The sequence below is a fragment of the Phasianus colchicus genome, chromosome 7, assembly GCF_987193195.1.
Source record: "Phasianus colchicus chromosome 7, bPhaCol1.hap1.1, whole genome shotgun sequence".
Taxonomy (NCBI): domain Eukaryota; kingdom Metazoa; phylum Chordata; class Aves; order Galliformes; family Phasianidae; genus Phasianus; species Phasianus colchicus.
Window position 1 is genome coordinate 18,924,269 of NC_143442.1, and position 22,314 is coordinate 18,946,582.

The 22,314-nt window shown below is 34.8% G+C and overlaps 1 protein-coding gene across 8 annotated transcripts in view; it reads left to right on the plus strand.

Annotated features, from left to right (window-relative positions):
- The window catches only part of MYO3B (myosin IIIB), a 193,097-nt gene that overhangs the window by 52,535 nt on the left and 118,248 nt on the right, over positions 1–22,314 (plus strand). For all 8 annotated transcript variants that reach the window (XR_016468258.1, XM_090143988.1, XM_090143985.1 and 5 more), the window contains one exon: positions 14,269–14,334. Coding sequence is in view for 7 of the 8 variants with exons in the window: in XM_090143988.1 (XP_090000114.1) it covers positions 14,269–14,334 (66 nt within the window). In the remaining variant the exon portion in view is untranslated. The remainder of the gene's footprint in view (positions 1–14,268; positions 14,335–22,314) is intronic.

The window sequence follows — 22,314 nt, forward strand, 5'->3', positions numbered from 1 at the left end:
TCTCAATCTCTTGAAAATGTATATGGATGTACAGTAGATAACAGCACTGCCTATGGTATTTCTGAGGCAGTAATACTATGAAGACAAGACAATAATCCAACATACAATGATTACTGATTTTAAGGAGGTTCTTGCTTGGTAAACTAGAGGTTGTAATAAAGCCTAGCCTGGCTGAAGGTTTTCTTTTCTTTTCCTTTTTTTTTTTTTTTTTTTTTTTTAGTCCAGAGGAGTACTTGTGCTCTGCATTTAAAATGAGTTTGGAGACAGTGAGAAAATCAGTCAGTTATGAATAGTTAACAGCCAATTTTCCACTATTCAGCCAAGAGAACAGCTTCCTTCCAGGTAGATAATTCACGTGTAACATTGCTTTGCAGTAAAACATTTACTGTTCAGATATTTTTATATGATTGATTAACATACTTTGTTATGAAAATAGATTCTTAGGCTAAAAATAGAGATAATCTAGGATTCATATTGCTCAGTAAAGAGCAAGGCAGCTTCACTTTCAACATATAAATCTGCATCATTACTAGAGATTGCTGAGATGCTGCTGATGCCTTATTAGATAAGGTTTAGATAGATTACCTGCAGCACTAAACAATTTACTGAGAACAGAAAATGGGCTTTCATTTCAGACTAGAAATGAAACATCACAATTATGCGAGATGCTCTGTAACCTTGGAAACAATTGAGAACAGTGACATCAGCAACAATTATGTGCAATTTTTGTCTTTAGTTTATCACCAAGGTAACCAGAGCAGATTTCCCTGCTTGAAATTTTAAGAATGTCTTTGCTCAGTATTAAGTGAGCATGCATGAAGCAGACTGTTTAGAGTCTGCTGAGTCTGTTAAAATTGCATTATGTTTCCCTTTCAGAATGGTCCATCAGGATTTAAATTGTGTAAACTCAAATCATTGCCCTCTCCCCCAAATCCTTTGAAACAGCTGCAGGCAAATGAAGCCTTCATTAGCGTGTTAAATTCTCTGAATGCTAGAAGAAAGGATAACAATGGATTCCTGTTGCTGAGAATAAATACCAAGTATTGTAACTGTACATAGGGCCTACAAATTGCCTACGTTGTTTTGGGGGATGATATTCATACACAGTTGAGGACAGATGATGTTCTGACATCAAACTTCCTCTAGGAAGGTTTGCATTAAAACCTAGAGACTTGTAGTCATTGCTGCTTGTTGAACAGCCTAGTATGACTTTCAGTTTCATGCATACTTCAGAGAGGATTTTTTTTCTGCACTGGGCCTTACAGAATATAATATTTGAAATAAAACCTTGTTGCATAAGGGAAAAAGTTACTGTGCCATCTATAATTATGATGAGATGGGGGAGAAGGGTTGGAGCCATAATGCTGACAATGTTCAGGCAGCATCTCATCTTTGTGTCGTTCAATTTTAGAGAGGAGAATTTTACTAGTAAGAGTTCGTAATCTTAATCAGACAAAAGGACAAACTGCAAAGATGTTGCCTTTCCGTTTTTAGTTTAACACTGGAGCACAATCTCAGGTTAAATCCACATCAAATAACAATTTAGGAGTAGATGTATAGACTTACGTTGTGTATTTTACCTGTGATATTTTTGTCAAATATTTCATAGAATCATAGAATGGTTTGGGTTGGAAAGGACCTTTAAGATCATTTAGTTCCTATCCCCTTGCTGTAGGCAGGGACATCTCTCTCCAGCCCAGGTTGCTCAAAGCCCCATCCAGCCTGGTCTATGAATGCTTCCAGGGAGGGGGGGCATCCACAACTTCATTGGGCAGCTTGTTCCAGTGTCTTACCATCCTCACAGTAAAGAATTTCTTCCTGATATCTGGTCGAAATCTACACAGTTTAAAACTGTTTCCCCTTGCTGTGTTGCTGCATGTCCTTAGAAAAGTTTGCCCTAGCTTTCCTTCAGGTATTGGAAGGCTGCTATGAGGTTTCCTCAGAGTCTTCTCTTCCCCATAGTGAAGAGCCCCAGTTCTCTCAGCCTGTCCTTACAGGGGAGGTGCTCCAGCACTCTGATCATCTTTTGGCCCTCCTCTGGACCTGTTCCAACAATTCCATGTTCTTCTTGTGTTGGGGCCTCCAAAACTGGACACAGTACTCCAGGTGAATGCTCACAGGAGCAGAGTAGAGTGGCAGAATCACCTCCCTTGACCTACTGGTCACAATTCTCTTGATGTAACCCAGTCTTTTGGGCGGCAAGCACATGTTGCTGGCTCATGTTGAATCTTTCATCAATCAACACTTCCAAATCCTTCTCAGGGCTGCTCTCAAGTCATTCTCCACTCAACGTGTATCTGTATTTCCTTTTTTTTTTTTTTAATACATGTTTTTCCATTGCTGTGCACGTGAAACACGCACTTGTTTTCTCGTGAGTTATTGTGTATTCAGCTTATGATTTTGAAATGCCATCAATATGCAGGCAATATGCCATACTTGTGCCTTAGAGATTCAAGCTAGAACTTATTGTTTCAAGGAACGTAATACAATTCTGTTAGTGTTTTGAGTGCAATCCTGAAGAAGTGAAGCGACATTTCAGACCATTAGCCAATGGTTAATTTTGGAATTCATTAGCTGATACTGCTTATAATGAATGAAAAAAATTAAATTAGATTTTTGCTTGAAAAAAGATAATCTTCTCACATACTTTGCTATTGCAGAGAGAATAAGATACCTCCCACATTTTGCAGTATCAAAGTTTTTTATGGGATATAATTGAAAAACAGATGCCTTCCTCAGATATAGAATATTGATATTCATATTTGTAAAGGAATTAATTCAGTAATGATAGAAGGAGAAGAACATAGAAGCCAAACTTTTAAGATGCTAGTCACAGTCTAACATAGTTGTAATTATCTTTAGGATTGTATCAAATGTGTAATTGTTATTTTGTTTTTGTAATAAGTATTTTCCAGAAACACGCAATAACAAATAATCTCACTATCTGTAGACATGTTTGGTGAAAATGAGCTGTGCCTTGAAAGGTATTGATTTGCTTGTTACAGTTTTCAGTTTGATTAATGTTAAAATTCCAAGGAGTATATTTAATCATTACTCATAATTAGTACGCTAATAAGGCATTAGGCGTATCTACACATTTACTATTAACAGTTAATGTCTTACATTTCTTTCCTATCACAGGTGCAATTGTAAGTTAGAACTCAGAAAAATTTTAAAGATATATTTATTGAAGTAGACATTGGTTATAAATCTTGATAACTGGTATTCAGAGAGTTAATAATGATTTCTGTGGATTTATTCTGTGCTAATGAAAGGCCATTCAGATTATAGTTGTGTTGCAGTTTCTCTCAAGAATCCTTCCAGGAGCTGCAAGCTTACAGTGCTGTTGTGAGGCCAAGAATAACTCCAAGGCAAGATGTCAAGTACTGCATTCTGTGCGGGGGGACCACATTTTACATATGACCAAACTAATATGTAGTCAGACTAAATGACTATTGAATGCTATGTGTGCAAAGGTCACAGTAGTGCTGCATTAAAAAAAATATCAGGCAGGAAAGGGAGAAAAATGGAAAGAGGAGGAATGTGGTAAATAACGGCATAGTGAATTGGTTTGTTCGTCTGGTCCTGTGGTACCATCAGTATTTATATGGAGATAACTGGCTGACAGTGAATTCCCAGTGTGAATACCCTACTGTGAAAGTCTTTGGCACTCATCTGATCTCATTGCTGCATCTGTTTTAAGCAGGAGATTGGACTAGAGACCTCCCAAGGTCCTTTCCAACTGATATTAGTTTGTGCTGTGGTAGAACAATTCGCTTCATCTGTGCTGGTATATAGGAGGAAATCTGAGAACAGGATAATTCATTTATTTGTCAGGCCTGAGTGAGACGGTAGTAGGACTAATTTTTCTGGTGTTGTTAATAACCCTTCAAAAATAACATTCAGGGCATGATGAAGAAAAAAAATGATGGAAAAGAAATTATCTGAAAGAAAGGAAAAGAAGTTGGTAAAACTGAACAAAACCAAGTTATTTTTTCAGGAAAGTTGTGATTATTCATATAGAATTATATTCTATATAATATATAATAATAATAATAATAATTAAATAATTAAATAATATATAATTAAATAAAAATATTAATAAATAATAATAATATAATATATTTTATTATATTAATTATATTATATTAATATATAATTAAATATAATTAAATAATAAATAGTTAAATAATATATAAATTATTATTATTATTATTATTATTATTCATATATAGAATTCTTATATTTGTTATATTGAAAAATTTATATGGCTTTATTGAAAAAAATTATACCATCTAAGAGAAAGTCAAAGGCAACTTGAACATAGCTCTTGTTTTATCTGGGGTAGATATATTTAAGGAGATATATTTAAGGTTGTTACTTTAATGTACTTGGCAAACAAAGGATGAGATCCAATGACTGAAAGCTATATTTAGAAAAATTTAAATGAAAAATGTATCAGTTTATTTATGGTAGTATTTCATAAGGGTGAATATTCTGATGAACAAGCTGACTTTCCTTTTCTTGTGGTCATAAAACTGAGGTGAAATATGTTTGTTTACAGAATCACAGAATCACTAAGGTTGGAAAAGACCTATAAGATCATCCAGTCCAACCATCCACCTATCACCAATGGTTCTCGCTAAACCATATCCCTCCCTTTTGTTTACAAAATATTCTTCTTCAGTCAGACTGATGGATTTGGTGCAAAATATATTACATGTACCACTTGATATGAAACACGTCACAGATGGTGATACTGGTCTAGTTTGGCCTTGGAATTGGGAGTCTCTGTAAGCATAGCTGAAAGCACAGATGATGTATGTAGGAAAGAACTGATAACCTTAGTTTTTGCCTACCAGCCTAGCTCCAATACCATCTTAAACATTTTTTGAAGGGAGGACATGGTGCTGTCTTCTCTAGCAGAATTGTAGGAGATTTTCTTAGATTGTGGCTGGAAAATCAGGCATGTGGTATAGGGGAGAAATAAGACATATCTGTGGGAGAACTTGGTTGGAAGTGACTCTTGTGCATTTGGAAGGGCAATGCTTATCTTTTTTTTTCTGTGCAAACCTTGCTTTAGTTGTCTTGAGGGGGACAGGAACAACTTTCCTCTTGAGAGTTGATAACTGTGCTTTGGCATCCAGTAGTGCAGTCTGTGAGACTATTAGATAAAAGTAGTTATATCTTATATTTTTCTACCTGTCTGACTAAAATAGTTTGACTTCGTGCAGTTTAGTTTTATTAAATTAGCCAAAATGCAATGTCTAGGTTTCTTCATTCACAATTTAGGTTACATCAGATTCCCTTTTATCAGCTATTCACATAATAGACAAGTGCTGGGTGAGGATGTTCTGAATTGCAAGAAGGTAGCTTCGTTGTGCAAGCTGATGAACCATGGTCTGTTGCTAGCATGCAAATGTGTCAGACTTTTACAGGCAGCATCTGCTTGAAGTGTCTAGGGAAACAAAAAGAACACAAACCACCCTACACTGAAACAAAAACAGATCTTACTTGATGCAACTGTAATTTTCTTCTATGTTTAGCCATTCTAGATGTATTAAAATTTATGTATATATATATATATATATATATATATATATATATATACACATAATATATATATATATAATATAATATATATGTTAACACATATATAATTAATTTCGTAATTATAATTCTTGTATTTTTATTACTTTAAAAATATTTTTCATTCTCAGCTGAGTTTTTCAAAAGTTGTTTAAAAGCTTTTCTTTCTCTCTTTTTTTATTTCTCACATTTGGATATTAAAGCCCTGCAGAACTTAGTGTGACTTATTTAAAACTCCAGGTGCACGTAATGCTCACTTAACTCAAATATGCTGTAATGAATGCTCTTTGTGAGAGCTCTCTTTGAAGAAATCGGAATGACAGATCTCAACAGCTGTGTCAGAACTTTGCACTCCAGAAAAAGCAGGGAAGACATGATTATGTATGGTTTAACTGTTGTTAGATGTCCAAAAGGACACAAATAGAGTGCTTGATTCTAGATACCATCAGAGTTTATTTGGAATGTAAGTACAGGATGTTTTCCTATGTTTTAAATTTAAAATGTTGCTATAATTCAGATTATTAATCAGCGTGTTAATATCTACTATAGGAAAAGACAGCTAAAACATATTTTTGTATCTTCAGCGTTTACTGCTTATTGTATTCTATGCATTGTTATATCAAGGTTTTCACTGATACCCTAAGAAGGTGAAATCCTTTCCCAGCTAAAGTCGATGACAAAATCTAACTTTATTTAGGATGCTCAAATTATACATGAAGTTTGTCTTCCATGGTTTGAAGAACATACTTATTTCATACCTGATTCTTTATTTTAACTTATTCCTCCAATCCATTCCTCCACCATTAGCTACTTGGCAGTTTGTACCCCTTCCCAGGATACTGCAGTCTGTTATGTAGTAACATTCTGTGGCAGCCACAGAAGTGACACTTTTCAAAACGTACACTTTTAAAAGGTCTGTATTATATTTCTGTTTACTAGATTACATCCTTTGCTATTTTCTCATTTCACCTGCCTATGGCAAATGTCAATTTTTTCTTAACCCATACGTGATTTACATCAGCTCTTTTCTGAGCTCTTTTCTGTCTTCGAACCATGTTTCACCAGTATGCTACTTCAAATATTGTAATTATCTTTCTTCTAAAGTTGTGTTCTCAATTCTGTCCTCTTTGGTCCCTAAGAAGACAGTGCTTGTGTTTATTAGTTTTCATTCCAGTTGTAATCTGCCATGATTCCAGTGTTTTTTAAAAGCATATCAAAATTTCAAGTGTTTTGAAAGAAAGCTTACTGGAAGAAGGAATAGGACAGAACAAATTCTATTTTATATACAGTCCTTGTGATCAGAAGGCATATTACCTGAAAAGAGAATTCTTTTAACAGGTCTTGCACATTTCCTTATGCTTTGGCATTTAGTCAGTTGCTTCACAGTCTTTGTAACATTCCTCATAATGTTCCATTGGAAACATGCCACCATCAACTAATGTATTCCTTCCATAAATATTAAATTATGAACCTGACAGGTAGAACTATCAGAATAATATTTGTTCTTGCAATGCTATGAACCAGACTAAACCAAAAACAGTAAGTTCTGAGTAAAAAAAATATGAATAAAGAATAATCCTTTTTTCCAGTTGAAAATGCTGTCTGCTTGTTTTTATCAACCATTATTGAATTTCACGTTCAGTACTAGCCGTATCAATCATATGGTAGTAAACTTATTTTATGGGGTCACTGTTGTGCTTATTTTTATTTCTATGGATCCTCAACTAGAAGATTCCTCTATCTGTGAAGTAGAAGGATTGAGAGTGTTTTCCTCTCTGAAAATAAGAGCTAAATTAATAAAACAAAGAAATAAAAGTAAAGAACACAAGAAGCAAAAAGTTTTGCCCAGTATATCACAGCAGCTTACTGCAGAGATAGGCAGAACAGAAAATCTTATCTACTGATCCCTCATTCAGAATCTGAATGCTTTATTGGGATGAAAGTTACTCTTTGGTTTGGTATTTTTGGGGCTGTAGAATCACAGAGGGAAATTAGCCTAGGGAAGGCTGATCTTGCTTCTTTTTAACAGCATCACCAATTTCTCCTCAACTATTTCTTGCTTTCTCTGCTTGCACTTTCCTGTTATCATATCTCAGTGGTCTCTTGAAACTTTTGTCTGAAATTATCAAAGACTTTTGCTCACATTAGTCTTCAATCCCTTTTCCTCCATTTCTTAAATTAAACAATTTATGATGTCTATGTTAGTTTTCCTCTTGTTGAGCCAAATTTTAGACAACTTTCCAAGAATGGATATGCTCCACTGGGCAGCATCCTCAGGCATGAGGTATAACCGGGCCTCGTGAACTGATTGGTATACAGTGGGAGTTTGAAACATGTACAGCTGAATTGCACTTAGAAATTTACCTATGCGATTTTCACTTTCAGATTTTAAGATACTTTATTTTCTCAGACAACACTACAAATATGCCCTGTAATTGCAGTATTTTACTATTCCAACTACAAAATTGCAGTGTCTAGACAACACCATATGTGTTTCAGCCAGCCAAAGAAGCATTACTGTCCCATTTGATTTCACTGGCAACTGACATTTCTCCTCCATTTCGGATTCGTAGAGCTACAGTTTTAATAGAAAAGCAAAATACTATATTGCAGTCAAGATGTGAATTGATTACAAATAAAAATCGCTATTGTTATTTCCTTTGTTTCAATTGCTGTTAATTTGCTGGTGGTACCTCTTTAGCTCTCTGAAACTTCTGTGAATAACTGAGATGATAAAGCATAATTATAATTCAGTTATGCTGTCTATTTTGAAGCTTGACCATTGGAACGCAAAACAGTGAGTTCACCTCCATCCAAAAGTATTTCTGAAATAAAATACTTGTTTCTGTCTCACTGAAGCCGGAAAATGAATCTGAAACCTGAAGAGTAAATGACAGGAATAAATGATGCCTTGTCAAGTCCTAAAAAAGGCTAATGAAAGTGTGGCTGCCAAATCTGACTGAAATCAGTGGCCTGTGAATTGCAATGTTCAAGGGAAAAAGTCAAAGATAATCCAGATGTTCCCAAGCAGAACACTTTGCAATACTTTTTCATCCATTTTATTTTTGTCTGTATAAGCTAAAAAAAAATCCATAATTGAGATGTTCTTAGATGCATTTTCTGAAGGTTATAATTTGACCTTCAAAATGATTTAATGTGGCTAGCACATTATTTATTTCTGTACTCATTACTTTAAAGGTGACTTTTATGTACCATTTAAAGTACAGGATTGTTCATGTGAAGGAGTTTCTTAGGATGTTTCTTTTGACAGACTCTTATATCCTTCCTGAAGTGCTTTTCTTTTGGCAATAGATAAAATGAATCCTGAAAATCAAAAGGAGATTTGTGCATAATTCTGAATCTGACTACTTTTTACCTTTTTTTTTTTTTTTTGCTCATTATGCTGGATGTCAAAATATTCTAAGCTGGAGACTTGTGAATAAATCTTTAGTTAAATCTGTTTAAAGAGATATTTGATATTTTGTTCATTTTTGGACTTATATTTGTTTTAGAGCTGTACCTGCTCATTATTAATCCACTTGTTTACTTAGGGACAGCAAAATAAATAGTCATTTAAAATCATAAGTGAAAGGGAATAAGTGTGAATTTACATGTCACAGTATGCAGAGCCATCATTCTTTTCTGAAAAAGAATGGAAATAGTACTCAATTTGTATTGCCCTGGATTGGGAGCCTTTGTTACAAAAAAAAAAGCTTTTAAAGTGTGTGGTTACCCTAAAGCCTGTCAAACAATTATTATCTTACAGTCTTAGTTGTCAGTTTTACTTTCAACTCAATATAATTTTTTAAGCCTTTAAATTCAGACCAGACTTTTGCATTATGTACAATCTATGAAATATACAGAGCATTCATTCCAGTATGATAATATCAAACATAACTTTTTCTGTATTTAAAAGACAGCGAAGTACTTTTGCAAAATCATCCCTTTTTACAGCAATGAGACAGTAATATTATGTATGCTGCTTCCTCTTAACTGTTTTCTTCGTAGGTTTTAATGTTCCCAAATTAGGTCTCGATCTTTGTTTAAAGCAGCATATTTTTGTTATAATTCACGTACTTTATTTCAGAAAATATGCTTTTATTCTAGTAGATAATTTGTGAAGTCCTGTGATAAAAGTTTTGAACTAGATAGTTACTTGAGGAAAACATTCCTTTCAAGAAAAGCGAGATAAGAGGTGAAGTAGAAAAGGAGTGACTATTCAGAAATGAATCAGTTGTGAGTGAAAAGGTTGCTGGAGAGTAAATTTGTCAGGAACATGCCTTTTACCCTTTCTCCCTTCTTCCATCTTCTTTTGAAAGAATAATTTCAAAGGCCTGCCTTCAAATACACAGAGTATTTTGTGCTGATTCTCCACTTCTGTAGGCATCTAAACTACAGTTTCTGTTAACCTTACAGAGCTGAAACCATACCCTGCATCCTACTGAGTGAACACTGGTGAAATATAATAGTGAAATTCAATCAAACCTGAGTAGACTTTAATAGGAGGTAGATGAATGGGAGAGTGTTTAGGATGAGTTTTTCAATTAGATCAGTGGAAAATTCGTATTTGTTTGAATGGTCTGTAGAATGGGAGATCCTCTGAGCCCTGTTAAAGATCCTTTTGTTATTTTCAGTGGGTTACTCAAGATATGGATGCTTTCAGAGGTGCAACTTTAAACTAATATGAGAATTTTTCAGGTAATAATCGATGTCAGATATTCACTTACTTAAATACAAACCACTATTTATATGTAACCTTTTATAAAGAAATCTCATTATTACACGTGGTTTACTTTTTGCTTTTTGTATGGCTATTTCACATAGCATTTGGAAATAGGCATGGATGATTTAATTTCATTTAAATTCTGTCTACATATAATGCAGGTGAGTGTCAACAGAATTATTCTTTCTGATTGCCCAGTTTCAGTTTGCCTGTTCATGGTGACAAATGTTGGAGGTTCATCTGCTAATTTCTCTATTAGAAACAGTATAGTAGGCTGATGATACAATCTGGTCATTGGGGGCTCTATCTTAGTTATTGTTTGTATGGCTAACTTTACTAAAGTAGCTTAAAAAGCAGTGGGTGTTTTCTTTTAATTTTTTATAGATTTATTTTAAGATGAAAATATTTATTTTCCATTTGCCAGTAACAATCTAATATCTGTGATCTGCAATTTGGTTCCCAGCTTACCATAAAGAAGCTTACTGAACTGTATCGTTGTCCTTATTGTGGTAAAATGGGTGATTTTGTTTTACCAGCTGTGACTTTGGAGCAAGCTGAATGACAGGGAATATGTAAAGCCCAAGTGATTAACATATTTCCAGCACTTAACTGTATGTGTGTCATTCAGAATTCAGCAGCAGGTCTTGTTTGATAAGCTTGCTCTTGTCTTCGTGTTCTAAGGAACATTGTGCTTCTGCATGAGGTCTGTTGTACAGACAGAATCTTGGGTCCTTACTGATCCAAAACTCCCTGTGAAAAATGGCATCACTACCACTGTGGAAGGTGCTGAATACGATGGTAGAGCAGCTCCTCACAAGCACAGTACATCTGCCTGAGGAAACAGAACCTGTAGTTCTGTGACTAATTTTTAATTGTAGAGCGAAAGGATGAAACACACGAAGTTGAGAAATACATCGTTGATTACTTGTCTTGTATCAAACAAGAACGTTTTCAAAAGACAAGCCCAATTATACCTGCTTTTTGAAATAGTGTATCTGCTGCTCCCACTGATATATCTATTTATCCCAATTTCCATCAGTTATAGTAGAAAAATGAGTCTGTGTTGTCCTTTAACTTATTGTATGTGTGGCCAAGGTGATTGAAAGGTTGCATGCAAAGTGTTCTGATTTTGTGTGCAAAGGGTAGAATAAGTTATGTCAGCAAGTTAACAAGAAGCAGATTTTAGTCTATCTATGAATGTGTTCTGAGTATCACAGAAGCTTCCTCGATGTTGGTAAAATTCAGTGATGTCAGAAATATAAACTAGTGTCACAAATGGCCTTAGTTTTACCTTTGATGAGCCACAGTGATGAGACAAGTGTTGTGTTTCCCTGCAGTTTGGTATCTGATAACATTGAGTCATTATACTTTTCCTCTTTTAAGTGATATGAATTGCAGATGTTTTGATGGATTATTAATTTCAAACTGCAGAGGGCTTAATGTGCTCACAAAAAAGGCTAAAATACTTGAATAGAGGGTTACACTTGCATACCTGGCCTAAAAGTTGGATTTGAATTGTAAGACAGGAGTGCACTTAGGAGGTGCCATGAAAGTGCTGGTGTTTTCTGCCATCACCATGAAAGACACTGTGTGGTGTCTTAGATAAATAGACTGTAGAGAAGCTTAAATGACTGTCATGCTTCTTCCTGGAAATTATTTATGGTTACATATGCCAGAATAGGGTGACCCTGTTTTGTACTTTTATTTTGGTAGTGTTTTCCATCAAAGGGTACCAATATGCTTTACAGATTAGCATTAGGAATGTTTGTCAGCCCATTATTTAGTGATTTTAAGAACAGAGGGGCTACCAATTCTATGACTTTACTATGAAAACTCTAAAAGCAACATAGGATCTTCTGTCAACAATACAAAAGCAAAAGCATCGAGTTCAAGAAAACATCTGTAGAGTTACAGAATTCATGATCACCTATATGTGGCCATAACTCATGATTTGGCACAAGGCATACTTGTCTACCTCTGAGATAGTGTTCAGTGAGTGCTTAGTAACTTAGTGATTCATTGGACATAACGTATGCTGTGTGGTTAAAAACATTACTTCCTTCATTAGTCATTAACCTGCAAATGAGTAAATACATTTCCTGAATGACATCTGCTCGGTTGGTCTGTTTTTCCATGGTGAAATTCCACTTGTTTCCATCATAACATCTGCAAATAATTTAAGTACCTGTGTGGTGTTTTTTCTTTCTTTTTTTTTTTTTTTGAAGAAGTTCTTTGTGAGACTATGAATAGTGTCTCCAAACACTATGTTTTTTGTAAGCACTGTTGTTACCACCATGGCAAGACTTCAAGAACAGTGTGAATAGGGAAGACAAAACTACATGTTTCGTGAGCAGTAACTGAGCTTTTGCAAAAGCAAATTATTTTGCAGTGAAGTTCAGAATTTCATGATAAATATTCAGTAGACAGTGTTGGTATCATTCTAAAAAGAAACACATTATACTTCTAGACGATACAATAAAAATTTGTACTTATCAGAATACCAATTATCAGATTTGTTTTCCTGTCAGAGTAGTTTTCCTGCAAAATAAACACTGACAACAGACCTTTTTCATTGTACGAAGTCTGCTCTGAATATGATTCCCACATGTAAATTTGATAAGGTGTACATATCTCCAACATTCTGAATTTCTTCACTTCACAAAGAAAACTGTGTTCCTTGAGTCTTCTATAAGAAAACAGAAAAGTAATAACACACTTATCTCAGAAAACAACAGCTTGCAGTGAAATTAGATGACTGTATTTCTATTGAATAGGTTTAGATGAACAAAAATGATGCTACTATGACAAACCCACATGGTATCTTCTTTTTTTAAATTGATTTCTTTGAGAGTAATTATTAAATGTAACTCCTTTGAATCAGTTTTTGAAAAATTCTAGACCTCTAGGCAGATTAACACTAGTTTATGTTGTATTTATGCTGTTTGCCTTTTTGCATTGTGAGATGTTTCCAAGCAGTGTCTTGCTGTCAGATGTGTCCCTCATATAAATGAGACAGTTCATGATACACTCCAGACTATTAGTGGGTGTTTCTCTGTTTTTTGAATAAATCATATATGATTTTTTTGTCACATCAGTAATATGTGATCAATGGAACTGAGCCCTCAATTGCAGCAAAAAAATAAGTTAACAAGGATTTATAAAATAAAAGTTTGATTTTAAGACTTTTAAATAGTCTGCAATACTTACTAAAAGTCAGGTTGCTGAAGAAACCTCTGGGAGGTAATAACACAGTTTGTAATGCATGACCACTTCTTGCTATAGGCTGGCCCACTGAAATTTAGTCCACTTAAGGTGACCAACCAGCCTTACTCCGTATGTTTATGTAATTTAACTGTAATGGTCAGAAAGGAATCATATGCCAAGTAACATGGAACCCATCAGAATTTCAGATAATGTCTGTGGAAGAGACAATACTGCACTAAATGTCATTTTAAAAATAACATCCATTTTTAATATCATTTACAGCATGGAGACTTTATCTCCTAAATCAGCCAAACTGATGGAAATCTGGATGGAAACCTCACAATATGTTGACAGCTTGATATCTCTTATTACAATAACCATACTTTAACAACTCATAGTCAGCATCAGTAATCTGGGGTAAAGTGCTTAAGGAGTGTGATGTCTAGGTTAATCTTCCAATCTAAGTTGATCCTTACTGAGTCAGGCTGAATTAAAAGGGAAATATTGTGAAGCATACTGTGAGCTATACTCACTGCCAGCTTCAAAGGTATTGACATAAAAGGAGAAGGACATGAAAAGAGCAAAACTGTCAATGAAAAAGCAGCAGCAAGAAAAATGAACAGGCATCTGAAGGACATTACATTTTCCATCTTCTTTTTAGCCCTAGTGGGCACAGTATTATTTTTGTTGAATATATCTGAGAAAATTCTTGTAAACAGTAAGATTGTAAATCCCAAAACTTTGTTTTTCAGGAACCCTCCTCCTACTTTGCTGCATCCTGAAAAATGGTGCAGAGGATTCAACCATTTCATTTCACAGTGAGTATTATTTGTTTTAAAACTAGCTTATTCAGAAACTCACTGTTTTTCAGGCGTTGAAAGCTATTCAACAGTTCCATCGTCTCATGTAATTTGTTTCACAGCTTCTCTGAACTCCTTAGTTAGCTTGCTTCTTGACTTCTTGATTGAGTTGGAGCATGTTTTATAAATGTAACTGATTTCCTTGATGGTTTTGCGGAGGAGTTTTGTGTCAAAGAGAAAAAGGATTAGTGAAAATGGCTGCTGGTCAGTTTAAAATAAGAATTTAAAAGACAAGAAAGAAAAAAGTTGCCTTTTTTTCCACTTTACTAATATTCAGTAAGTTGTATACCCAACAAGCATATGAACAAGAGTTGTACAAATAGTGTAATGTGTTCCACAGATGCTACAGATTTTCTGGATGTGATATTATCAAACACTATGAAGTTTCAACTGTCCAGATAACTAAATACTTTGAATACTGCTCACCAATACTGACTTTTCAAGATAGATTTAAATATCTGTAGATTTCCATTTTTAATTTGTTGTGTATCTACAGTCTCTTGTGGAGTAGTACAATATCTGTATCTAACAACTTTTTCAGTCAGTTTTGTAATAGTATCTTCCCATTTTAGAATAAGTTAAGAATAGAAAGATTAATGCAACTTTTATAGACAATTTTTTAAAAAATATTCCAGTTCATCATGCTGATGCTTAAATTGGCCAGGCAAAATATAATGTTTGGCCTGCAGTGGAAAGCCATTTTTATCATTACTGCAGTGTGACCCAGGATCTCTTCCAGTGTAAGTAGTAGAAGTACATCCCTTTGAAGCAGATTGAATTAAGTTCTGTTTCTCCATTATGCATGTCCTTTTTTACTCATCAGTGTATACACTGTAATCTGTAGTGGAAACAACAGTTAACTATGAAAGTCACTGTGTTGTGGATGAATTACATTCTGTTATAGAAAACCATCCTCTTTTACAGTATTTATGGACAGTACCCTCTATTTTGGGGAACTCTGGCACCAATGAATCTTCCTTTTTAGAAGTTTCGTCTGAGTCTGAGAACAGGATACAAAATTAGATTTAACATTTGTTCAGTCCTTCAGTTCAACATATATTGTTTTTAATCTTGTCCTTTCAATTTTCAATATCTTCCAATTGTATATTTGTTTTTAATTACTTTTTCTTAATTACTTCCTCTCACTAGCAACATCTGCAAATCTACAGATCTTGCTTTTAATTTTTTACACTAACACAATAAAGTAGGGAAGCATACTCATATGCAATCTCTTAACATGAAGAGATGCAGCAGTTGTAATACAAACATGAATCTTTTAGCTGTTACTGATAATTGGCTCATTTATGTGTATTAGTTATATATTTGATGATGCTTGCCTTGTGACAGCTTAGTTTACGATAAATTAAAAGCAATGGCTGTATAAATTCCATACTGCCTTTTATCCATGTGTTGGTACCTTGTCTGATGTTTCTGTCACCCTTGTGATGAGTGGTTAGCTTTGGAATAATTTCATTATCTACCTCCTTCCGGGTGGCTAATGTCATTTGCATAACAAGCTTATCTGGTTCAAGTTGTGGGCCAGACCTTGTACTGGCAAAAAAACAAGCATTCATCTGTTCCTAAGCATATTTCTGACTTCAGTTCTATTGACACAATAATTTTATCTATGCCAAGATTGCCAAACCTGGTCGTTGTAACCTTCCCCACCCTCACCCCCTCCCCCCTTTGTCACTTCTTGAAATGCCAGAATGTTTTTCACTGTCTGAAGAAGCATTTTACTTATAAATGTTTTCTCCTGTATTGGAGCGATTTGCAACATGACTGAGCTGGAAGTCTGAGTTTACTTTCATGGTTAACTCTTTAAACTGTTAAAGCAACATATTTTTTTTTCAAAAGTTGTTTTTAGCTGTGATTTCTGTTCCAAGAAAGATGTTATCATGGCAGCACAATTATTTGAGATACATACTTACGAAGTCTGAAGGTAAAGCAGGTCAAGGTAGTTAATAGCTCAGTTAATTTATTTTTGTATTTCCAGTGTTGCTGAGCTTGACTCAAGAAGAGGACTGTAATGTGTGTAGCTAATATTTTGTTTTAAAAAATCGAGAAGATACAACTTCAGCCAAGCCATATTTGACAGATCAATTTGTATGTGGTATCTACTGAGATACACGCAGCAGATTACATAGGTTTAAATACATCAGTAAAGTTCTGTGTATGCCTACTTATCTGTACTGATGTAATAGTCTATGAAGAGCTTGGCTGGTCCACTTATGAGAAAGAATTATCTGTTTATTTTTCAAGACTTATCAATAGAGATTACTATTTCTATAAGGCTGAATAAATAACCACATCAATTATTGGAGTATTGGCTCCTACAAGTGGTAGAATTTTACCTATGTTCATTTCTGTGCTCAAATAAAATACCACATTTGAAGAGTACATTCTGTCTATAAATGTTTGAGAAGTTAATTTTTTGATAGCTATGGAGTAGACATTACTGTTCTCTCAAGATTAAAATGTTTACCACCATTTCAGACATAAAGTGGTTCAGAATTCATTCATTAAGTAATATAGACTTTACAATAAAATGAATTTTTCAAAAGTCACTAAAATTAGCGTGTATTCCACGAATAATATTCTCAGCAGTTTAAATCTTGACTGATCTCTAGGGGTAGATAGAAGAGTTAATATAGTTTTGGAGCAGGAGGATACAATAAACTTTATTTACATTACATCACAAAATGGTAATCTTAATTAAAATGAGCAGTGGTGTCTCCAGAGACAGACATTCTCCTTTTAAATTTATTTAACCAATGATGAGCTATTATGGTTCTTTGAATTAGTCTTTCATGAACTGCAAGGACTTCAAGAATTAAGGAATTCAGGAAGCAGAAAAGTCACAATGTGAAATTACAGGATTTATGGTCATCATTTATCATCAGAAAGTAAAGTTTATTTCAGCACTGATATTGTAAATACAATATAAATTTAATTTTCAGTCTCAATATTCTTAATTTTTGCACTCATTTTTAAAAAGCCTTACAAGCTGCATTTCATGTTGTTGAATCAGAGTGATTCAATTAAGAAATCATACAGAGTATATAGTTTGTAAGTGCTCTGAATGCATATCAATTTTTTCAGTCTAAGCAGTTGTTTAGTGACATTCTGTTTCTATTACATAAAGACAATTTTACTGTTTCTGTCACTGAGAGCATGATATGTAGTTGACATAATTCATTAATTTCACAGTGTTAGAAAGACCAAGAAGTTTGCAAATGAGAGAAAGATGCAAATTGCTGTGCTATAAGGTTGCCACCAAATCTGTAAATTTTCCATTTTATTCATGACTATAGTCTTTGAGAATCCATATAAAGATTCATTTGAAATGCTAAATTGTAGTACCTGACAAAAGAACTCCAATACTTTTGGGTATTGTATGAGACATTTTTCTACAGATGAATGGTCATATATAATGGATACAATTATTTTTAGTTTATTAATGAGCAGTTTTAGGAAAAAGCCACAATTTTAGATAGAAGTGAGAAATTCCTATGGAAGTTTGAAACCCAGACTCTGTAAAGAATAGTGCTAGATCCTATGAATGTCATAGTATATAGATCTTTCTCTCAGTAGATTGCTGAGTTCCTTATCATTAGCAATGAATGGTGGTGGTTCTCATTTTCTTTCGTTTGTTCATTGGCTTGCTATTCCCACCTGTAAAAAACAAACAAACAAACAAAAAAAACAACCAACAGTTTACTTACTAAGGATAGTGTAGGAAGAAAGGTGTGTATCTGTGCTAGAGTGACAAATCTATTTGGGGAGTATTAGCAATTTTAGAAATAGTATGCTAGAGAAGAGATTGTAGAATCAAAGACAGTGTGTGAAATAGTTGTCTGATGAGATACTTTCCTTACTCTTTTCTTTAAGCTTCTTTGTAACTAAGTGCCAAAATCCTGCTTGTGTTTTATAGCTGAGCAACATCTCAGAATCTGCATTTAGTATCTAATCTGTCAATCTTTTGCCTAGCTTTTCCTTGCATCCAGGGTCCTCTTTCCATGATCTCACAGTTTCTGCCCACTTTGGTAAAAGCTCATTTTTCAACCACTCATTTGTTGTCATTTGCCTATGATTCTGAAAAAAAAACACCAAAACAAAAACAAAAACAAAACAAAAAAACCCCAATTCATCACCACCAACTGTTGCCATTTCTTTTTGTCTCTGATTGGTACTTTCTACTGTACTCCTTTCTGAAAATGTTTAGAACTTTTAGCCCAAATTTTACCCTAACTGCTCCAGTTTTTTTCTTGACTGATTCCAATGAGGAACGAAAGTAGAATATGTCTGTGCTAATTTTATAGTAGTTTTTTTTTCAGGGGTGAACTTATCCCTTCTAGTTAAACTAGTCTTGTTGTCAAAGAAAGAGTTTCACATCTGTTCAAGACAATCCACGTTTGTTTGGAATGTGCTTTTAATGGTATGAAAGGCAAAAGTGTGGAAACATGATAAGCAGTAAGAATTTGACTTGTAAAAAAACACAAAACAAATAATAATCCCCAGTTTGTCTGATAATAGTTCCTTCACATTGGACTAATTAAGCAGCAGGAGAATAGTAATACTTCATTCCTCTAAGCTGTACTTGCATAATGAAGAAAAAAGTTTAATTCCTAGTTCTACAGCTGGAAAAAAAGGATGTCTTGCTCAAAGGCACTCAGTAATCAGAAGCATAGCTGAGCATGGAGCAGTCCAATGTACTGATAGATGAAGGCAAGCTTCAGAGAGAAAAGATATGTCAGCTGTCGTCTTGTGGGCAATGGCACCCAGATCAGGTCTGACACACAGGAGTGGTAAGAATGTTGCTGTTGCCTGTGGACCCCCAACTCGTAGAACTAATCTGGTCTCGTCTGCCCAAGTGATTGCTTGCTAGCTAGCTATTGTGGAGGCACATCACTGTTGCCACAGTTGAAGTTTCCACCTTTGTAGAAGAGGGCATCAAATGGTCAGTTTAATGGTGTGTAAGAGAGAAGACTTTTCTCAATTCTTCTGTGATTGACATAGTGTATCTATGATTGCTATTTCAGTGGCTGTCCTTAGGTTTACTGGAAAATGGGAAAGATTGCACTGAATGCTTTGCCTCTGTTCTTTTCTTCTTTCTGCTATGATAGGGGATGTAACAGAAATTTGCTGTCAGCACCTTGAGTATGCTTTCCCTATCTAGAATATGCTCCATCTGCCTCAATCCAGCTGCATGCTGTCATTACAAAAGGAGATTTGACCTAAGGGAGAATGTTTGATACAAAATGCAAAATGTACTGTTTGTAATAAAAAAAGCTTCAATTGTAAAAGCTTTTGGTGTTCCCAGGTGTGCAAAGACAGGTCAAAGAAATAGAGTAGACTCGTTCCTGGTAAAAGGCTAGAAAAACCCTGATTTCACTGTACAGTAAATCAATGTGTTTGAACATTTTTTATATGCTTGCTAGAATTGTTCTCATGGAATTTCAGGTGTTTCTAATAAAGCTTCAACTAGAGCAAAGTTTGACCCATTACAAGAACTGAGGGAGGCGCCACTGCATGGTTTCCCATTTTTTCTTCCTGAACCACATATATGAGCCAGAACAAACTGCCATGTCTACTCAGCCCAAAGGAGGCTGGGAAAACTGTTGTAGTTGAATCTGTAGAAGAGAGAGAAATCTATTTGCTACACTTGATTTTACAATTTCAAAGTTGAGCGAACCTTTCATAGGTTTCAAGTGTGTGTTCTAAATTACACTCTATGGTGCTTCATGTTAAAAATGAAATGGAAATAAGATTTGTTTAGAAAACAGGTGCTGGTGACATTTCAGTATTAAGTGTTGGTCTCATTGCTAGGTAAGATTAGTTATTTATGACATTTGCTACCAAAAAGCAGATCAATAAAGATATAAACATGTTCTGAGCATCAGAATTTATGTTATGCATGTGGTAATTGACTACTTTGTCATAAATTCAGTCTTTCATCCTAGCAGCGAAGGAAGAACAAAATCCTTGTTATTTATCATGGTATGCTCATTCATGACAGGAGATCTGTTTAGCTTATAACATATCCTCAGAGCCAGCATTCCGTTTTTCCAGAGAGGCAGCTATATATAGTTCTGAAGATAAGGTTATTTGTATCTTGTGTGTCCTGCTGAATTAGGACCAAAACCAGAAATGCTGTTGGCAGAGCTGTCACCAGTTTTTAGATCATTTTTTGCAAATGAGTGACCTGCAGCAGTGGGGGGTGGGCAGACCCATTCCTAGGAGGCTTTAGGGCAGCAGACGCATCCCTTCATCATTCAGAATGTAACACAGGCAATGGCTGCTCTCCTCCACCTCTCTCCTGCATGTGACTGATTCGTGTTTGCTACAGCTGCATATGGTACAGAGATAGGAGGCGCAGTTAGTGTGCTGGATAGAAGCAGAACATTTTAGTCAGTTAAAAACAACCAGGGTGCTACTGGCTTGATTTGAAAAGTTCTTATGCAATAATAATTATTTTCTTTAGAGATGCTGAGTTCTCTTCTTTTGTTTCCTTTCCTAGAAAGGATTAAGCGTGTCTAAGGAGACTAATCTTGAATATAATGCACCATCATAGCAATGAGTACATGCTACAGTATCCCTAAATGCTCATTTTTATGACAGTAAATAGCTTTGGACATTAAAAGTCTGTACAAATAAAACACTTGATTAATAGTACTGGAGAATGAGGTCTGTTGTGTACACAGATAAGAGCATGTTCTATCACACCAACATGCCATTGTTTAATTTTACATGAGCAGCATTGTTCAGACATAACATGACATAAATGTCTATGCATTTTCTCTAGGAGAGAGGCTGCATACAACAGGTAGCAAAACCGAACACATCAGTAAATCCTCAGGAATAATACCATGACCTATATGAACAATAATTTAATAGTAGTCAGCAATCAATACAGTGGTAGTAGTAATCCTCAAATAATTGTCATTTTTCTCTGCTTAAACATTCAATACTTATTCCAGATGTGCAAGCTCTGTTGATAGTTTTTGTCTTGTTTTACACTATCCATGAGAGTTCATGGAGAAGCCCTTACCCACAATCACTTCTGGTCATTTCCTCTACTGACTCAGCTCTGGTTTAGCTGTCCAAATTCTGTCCTGTGAAAAGCTCATGTTAGCGATATCCACTTTGACTAGAATTCATTTCCTACATGTTCTTTTCAATACAGTTCAACTGAACCTGTTTTATTATGAACTTAATTAAGAAGTCCCATAGTGTGAAGGGAATCAGTATGTATTGGCACCATGTTTGTCTTCCATGCACAGTGTAAGACACATTTGCTGTCCTTTTATGTGCAAAGGCAAAGAAATACATATCTTTAACGTAGAAGGAGGAAGTGGTTCACTGAATTAAAGTCCTTTCCTGCATATTGCTTGTGGAAAAGCTACAGTTAAGAACAAATATCCCACCCCAACCCAACTTCTGAAATTTGGCACTGCAATGATTAGACAATATCTTTTAAAGGATAAAACAAATTCTTCACTTTGTATTCACTGAGGATAGATATCGCATAATGAGCAACTTCTTCAAAAACAATATTTTTTTTCTTAAAACAGCAAAATAACAACAAAAAAAAATTCTGTAGGGAAGAAAGTGAAAATTTTCTGCCTCTTTATCTCTCATATAAGTTACTTGGTTTGGAACATCTATAGGACAGTGAAAAGACTGGAAAGTTTCTTACTTAGTGTCTGCTTGTCTGGTTTTCTAGGCAGGAGCGCAGTCCAATTTGGGTTATCTTCTTGATTTCATTGATCTTCCACTTTAGAACAACCTTCTAATGGGAAAATACAGGAAAGGAAAAAATAAAATCTTAGAACCTAACAACCTTCTTTTTTCCCATATAGAGAAAGAGTCACAAAAATATGATCTAATTCTTTCTGCTTTTTCCTTTGGGAAATCTCTTCTTTAGATTCCCAGCTA